This window comes from Poromitra crassiceps (genome assembly GCF_964638095.1).
Source record: "Poromitra crassiceps genome assembly, chromosome: 21".
Taxonomy (NCBI): domain Eukaryota; kingdom Metazoa; phylum Chordata; class Actinopteri; order Beryciformes; family Melamphaidae; genus Poromitra; species Poromitra crassiceps.
Genome location: NC_139638.1, coordinates 22,008,731 through 22,015,340, shown reverse-complemented (window position 1 = coordinate 22,015,340; position 6,610 = coordinate 22,008,731). Strand labels below are relative to the sequence as shown.

The following is a 6,610-nucleotide window of genomic DNA, read 5'->3' as shown; positions in this document are numbered from 1 at the left end:
TATAGAAAATGATACAAGTCTACAACCAGGGGACACAAATGAACATGGCTTTTCAGATTTCTGTTGAATGAAAATGTGCCTTTTATTTGTACAAATGGTGTTTTTATTTCTCCGTCTCTCTCTTCAAAGTGCAATAGTTGATCTTTAATGGGGCATGGTTGTGTTTTAGCCCTGCTGCGTGTTGCTGCTTGAGACTCCTGTTTTCTTTCTCTCTCTCTCTCTCTCTCTCTCTCTCTCTCTCTCTCTCTCTCTCTCTCTCTCTAATTATATATTATAAATGTATCATTTCCAAATTCTAAATATAGATCTTTGGAGGGAATCACACAAAACACTATTTTGGAACAGGTAAAGGGAAAAAAAAGGAAATAAACAAATAAAAACAAAGAAACAAGTCCAAATGATGTTTACAGATTTAATCTTTTTTGGTTGTATGGGTTTATCATTATTCTGTATGACTGTTGGCAATAAAACCGTGAATGTGTAGAATCTCTTGTTTTTGATGTAATGATGATCACTCATGTATTTCTTGCTGTTTAAGGTACATTCAGCTATTTGACATAATACAGCAATGTCCAAATAGTAAGCGATTTTCTTAAAGGTGTAGCCTAAAGGCAAAGCTGGACTTGAAACAGGAAAGGAATGCAATTACCTGGGCCACAGGTGATCCAGATGCAGTATCTTTACATAATGTTTCTACATAATGTTTACACTTATTTTACTCTATCTTAGCTGTATGACTCGTTGGCAACTATTAAAATGTCACATGCTGCATTCACATGGCTCTAAGGAGTTTTCTTGTTGTTTTGGTCAGCTGGCTTCATGCTTGCAGGAGTGATACATACATTTTCTACTACAGCTTGTGAAATAAACACATAAAAGATTAAAACAAAACACACAGCAACTTCTATTTAGTGTTAAGATGAAACTTGGAGAAATTCTGCACTGAACATGCATCATGAAAGAGCGTCTTGTTGTGACCAGCACTGAGGACATTATTACTATTATTGACCAGCAGATGGCGCACTGTCACCATTTACTACTTCATCACTGACCAATACTACTGTAATTATTTGTGCAAGTTCTTTCATCTTTGGCATAACTGATTATGTCGTATAGGTGGTCGTCTGACAGTTCAAAACGTTTTCTTGCATCACATACATATTTTATGCTGCAGTTTTCATTAATTCTACACCAATACTGTAGTATTATTGAGTAAATACAAAATTACTGAGTAAACTGCGTAAAGATAATAAATAGCATTTCATTATTGGCATTACATCATCATGCATGTGACTGTTTGTCTTCGGTGATGGGCACAGCTGTTATCGCAGAAGTGTATTCTGTCTCGGTCAACCACTCATTAGAAACTAAGTGTGGTTGACAGATGCATAACACTGAGTTGACTGACATGTTGTCCACATTATATAAATCAGTCTAATGCCAAGTGTAGACATTGTAATGGGCCTTCACATTAAGGCAAAACAATTCAGTTATAATCGAATACAAAGTAAAAAATCATTGTCCTGCATCCGAGGCCTGAGGTCTCAATTCACCAAATCCTCAATTCGAAATGGGTCACAACTCATCATGTTCTTTTACTTCGTTGATTCTGTCCCCTGGGACCGTTGTGCAGGCCCATCGAGCGAAACTGGACCACCCTAAAGGTGAGGGGCCTCCTCACCTTCCCACAGTCAGTATAGCTCCTTCTTTCACTCCTCTCTGTCCCTCTGCAGGTTGGCCTCAGCAACTCTGCCCACTCCTGTCACCACCGTGACCTTTCCGTGGAGCCTGTCCTGCTCCTTCTCCAGCTCCGCCTGCCTGCAGCCGGGCTGGTTCTGGTTCTGGTTCTGGTTGTTGGGGTTGTTCTGGCTGCTCCACGACTTGCTCCTGCTGCGGCTGGGCTCCAGGGAGCGCCGGACCCCGCCGCTGCCGGTGACCGACGCCTTCCCCTTGTAGAGGCAGCCGCACACCAGGCCCAGGAAGGCCCGCCTCATCTCGCGGCTGGCCAGCGTGTAGATGACGGGGTTCATGGCCGAGTTGAGCACGGCCAGCGCGATGAACCAGTCGGCCTTGTAGAGGACGGCGCAGCGCCGGCGCTGCTCGCACGCCACGTCCACCAGGAGCAGGACGAACACGGGCGTCCAGCAGGCGATGAAGACGCCGACCACGATGATGACCGTGCGCAGCAGGGACATGGCGTGCTCCGAGTTCCGGTGCTTGCTCACTTTGCGGCTGCTGGACTTGACCAGGATGTAGATGCGGGCGTAGAGGATTGCGATGGCTAAGAGCAAAGCCATGAACACGGTGATACAGAACGCCACATATTTCTTGGTGTACAGGGGGAGGACTGTGGAGCAGTCAGGGAGGTTGTCCAGACAGTTCCAGCCGAGGATAGGCAACGCGCCAAGGGATACAGCGATCAGCCAGCAGGTCCCTATGAGCAGAAACACCCTGTAGTTCTTGTTGGCGTCATAGGGCCTCATTTTGATCATGGTCAGGTGTCTCTCTATAGCAATGGCCAGGAGACTAAAAATGGACGCCCCGAGCGCTACGAACATGCTCCCCTCTCTGACGAACCACAAAGCCGGGGACAACTGTAGGGTTTTCTCTCCCGACAGCAGCAGGTTGACCAGGTACGCCACTCCGGCCAGCAGGTCACACAGTGCCAAGTTGCCGATGAAGAAGTACATGCGATTGTGGAACCTGTGGTTTTTCCATATGGCGATCAGCACGGTGAGGTTCTCCAGGACGATGAAGCTGCAGATGACGAGGAACACGATGGTCTTAGTGTCCAGGAGGCCATTGCTGGCGCCACTGCTGGGCCGGTGCGCCAGCTTCCCTGTGTAGTTGTAGTGGCGGTATATCTGAGGGTTGATCATCTTCAAAGTACCGAGGATGGACACTGGATGGCAGAGTTGAGCAGGGAATCCCGTGCCAGCAGCTCCACGGTCTGAAAAATGATTAATGAACATTAATGTTATTATATAAAGTTACCACAGGCTTATTTCTTTAATTTGGTATGTTATCATTAAAACATAACAATGTTATGTGTTTGTCGCCATGGGTTTTGAAGTACCTTTTGTTATGTGCCATTTAAAACTAAAAGAAGAAAAAAAACTGAAGAGAACTGGTTAAACTACCATTCACAATAATAGCTTCGGGCCTGCCTTAAAACGTTTGCCACGAAACCGTTATTTACATAAGCTGCAAATAGTCACAGCCGGGTATTTCATTCCCTAAAACGAATAGGCTAGTAGTTCGCCTATTCTGTATTCTAATCTACATTAATTCTACATAGGCTATGTCACAGTTTAAATTATTATTATTATCATTAGGCTATTATTAGGCTATTTGTATGGATATCATATTCCTAAAAAAAAGTGATACAATTCTCATTTTAAACAACAAGATTAATTAGCACAGGCGTTTCTGGAATTTAAATTATTCATCGTCGATTCCAGGATCATCAGGCTATCTTAATACAATTTTCCCAAATGGCAAACTCAAGGCAAACTTACCGAGGGATGCTCGAAATTTAGTTGAAAGCGAAACGCATACTGAAGGACAAACATCGCATCGCCGAGTTGATTCTCCAGAGTCAGCAGATCGTTGGTAAACTTGAGTTGCCTCTCTCTCGTTGGAAGAGACGAGCTCTGGCTCTGCTATGCATCTTTTGACGCTCTCTTTCTGCGGAGGATCGTTCTGTGGACGTTTGGCTTGAAGTCACACCCCTCCCTCCCTCAACTCAACTCAGTGCTGCAACATTGGGAGGACTCAAGATCCAGACGAGACATGCAGTAGCCTAACCTAGGATAGGCTAAAGTCAACGGGTATGGATTGTACATTTCATTCCCACAGTTTTCTCTCTCTCAGATGCAGGCTACAGGCTATACTATAGGCTTCAAGTCAAGAGTCATAAAAGCAGGGTCTTATTTATAATAATAATACTAATACTAATACTACTACTACTAATAATAATACTAATAACAACAACAACAACAACAACAACAACAACAACAACAACAATTGTAATAATAATCATTATTATTATAATTATAATTGAGAAATATAATCATCCTAAACATTAGTCTCATATTCTTTTCTTTTCTTTTCCTTCTCTTTTATTATATATATATATTTTTTTTCTGTATATATATATATTTTTTTACTTTTATATTGTTTTAAATATATTGTCTTGATTGTTTGTTTTTCTTTCATTATTAGTCTTTAATTTGTTTAGATTTTCTTTTAAATAAGGTGAGACTCTATAAGCCCCTCCGGGTTTCTTTCCCTCACCTGCACAATTTTCTTTGTATTAAGATACTTGTACTATCTGTTGTTATTCTTTTTTTTTCTTTGTGCAAATAAACAACAAACAATAAACAACAAACAATTCATCATGTAGGTTATATGAGTCAGATTGACTACTTCCTCATTCAGTTTGGTTTATTTACCTATAATCAAATAATAGCCTGCCAGTCTCAGCAAAGTTCTTAAGTGTGTGAATGGAAAGAAGGCAACACAATCGAATCAAACGTTTTATATGAGAGCCTTCCACCCTGCAGACATCATTAAGTCACAAACTCTGACATTTAAAAAAAACGCCTATTGCCTACCAGCTGTGTGTTGCATCAGCTGATTTGACAGCTTTTCACTACAGTGTTGATCCTATTGGACACTGGCAGAGAGAGAGAGAGAGAGAGAGAGAGAGAGAGAGAGAGAGAGAGAGGAGAGAGAGAGAGAGAGAGAGAGAGAGAGAGAGGTAGAGAGAGAGAGAGAAAGAGAGTGAGAGAGAGAGAGATAGAGAGAGAGAGAGAGAGAGAGAGAGGTAGAGAGAGAGAGAGAGAGAGAGAGAGAGAGACAGAGAGACAGAGAGAGAGAGAGAGGTAGAGAGAGAGAGAGAGAGAGAGAGTGAGAGAGAGAGAGAGAGAGAGAGAGAGAGAGAGAGAGAGAGAGAGAGAGAGTAGAGTACCCCATTAGAGAAGGATGTGACAGTAGCAGTAGACGCTGATGTCTGTGTGTGACGACCTGGAGTCTGTAGCATCCTTTGTTCTGGTCCTCCTGTCTGACCTCATGTCCAGGAAGGATGGGCAGGGCAGGGCAGGGCAGGGCAGGGCTGGCAGCGAGAACAGTGCAGAGAGGCTGGGAGAGACAGGCCGATGATACTCTCAAAATGGTCACATCCATTTTGGAGAGCTAACTAGAGAGATTGCGCGGACTAAAACTGAAATGCAATAAACGATAATACTGAAACTCTATCATAACTCAGCAAAGCAGTGTAGTTACTCATCTATAGACGGACTTGACTCTCTAAACTGTATCATGAATCATACCACTTTACAGTACAGTCATTTCAGTGCCACACATTCTGTTGCTTGGGAGATTTTCCCTAAACGAAGCACACATATACTATGATACAGACCAAATGGCTCAATATCTGCTCCGATCTCTGTGGTTATTAACCCGGAGGAATGTCTCGTGTGGTTGAATAAACGACCGTGGTCTGGCAGCCGGCCATCTGCATTGTTACAGTCACAATTCTCCAGCATTTCCTGCAGGTCACACTGTGCCAGCAGCAGCAATGGGGGAAAATCTGCAGGGAAAAACCAAAGTGCTTATAGTACTGTGTGGGCTCCAGCAAAATCTGGGACCAATCATAGAACGAGTCTCGGTAAAATAAGTTAGATTAGTGGACCAGCAACATGATGGTCGGAAAAAACCTTGAGATGTTCAGGAAGCTCCATGTGGAGCTGGCTGGCCGGCTGCATTTTGCACAAACGTCAGGCCAGATATGAAACCAATCAGCAAGTATAAAAACCCATAATATGTGGTGAGAGGGAGTCCATGTCTATGTGTATTCATAGACTACTTAAGAGGAGTGCGGGCGGAGGAGAGGGGTTTCGCTTTGCAGGACCACCCTCGCAAAAATGTTATTTTCTAAAGGCAACCGCTACTTTGCTTTCAGTGAGGTTGGATTTCTCCTGTCATCTTTTGTCAGCAGGACGGTAATTACAGTTCTCGAGCTACCATTTTCTAGCCTCAGGAGTTGTAGCATTGACGTCCCCCCTCGTATGTAGTATTATCTAAGCATGAGCCTGCAAGCTAACAGCCCTACTGTACCTTCTCACACAGTAGCCAGTCCCACAGCTGCTAAAGCCATATCCCATCAGGGGGAGTTTTCCGTTTCTCAGACTGCAGCTCTGGCCTGAACCATCCCAGCATACAGTTCCTGTCTGCGTAATGTGGTTTGAGGAAGAGAGAGATAGCCTACATAGATAGCCTACATAGATATATAGAAATAGACGTCCCCCCCCCCAAATTCAAACATTACACATGAACTGTCTGCCGTCTAGATATACAGTAGAACATCATCCCCCTCTTAAAATAATGGCCTAAGTCACTTTTTCAAGTTTTTCAGAGAACATAAAAAACTGAACCAAATACAGAATATATGATATTTATTAATCATTCCACAATCTTTTTTTTATGACAATAGATGACTATTGACATACAAATAACAATGTCTCTCAATTATGTAACATAAAACGATTACGGTAGATGACTGATTAGATGACTTAAGGCCAATTTACGAACATGCCATTGTGCCATT

General features: G+C 43.0%; 1 protein-coding gene across 1 annotated transcript; it reads right to left on the bottom strand.

The window, feature by feature from the left end:
- Window positions 1–430: 430 nt before the first annotated feature.
- On the bottom strand, window positions 431–2,879 carry s1pr3b (sphingosine-1-phosphate receptor 3b; the record flags this gene model as incomplete). Its single annotated transcript, XM_083657667.1, has 1 exon — window positions 431–2,879. One exon carries the CDS (start codon window positions 2,877–2,879, stop codon window positions 1,710–1,712), a length of 1,170 nt encoding a protein of 389 aa, XP_083513793.1. The 3' UTR covers window positions 431–1,709.
- Between the last annotated feature and the right edge of the window lie 3,731 nt (window positions 2,880–6,610).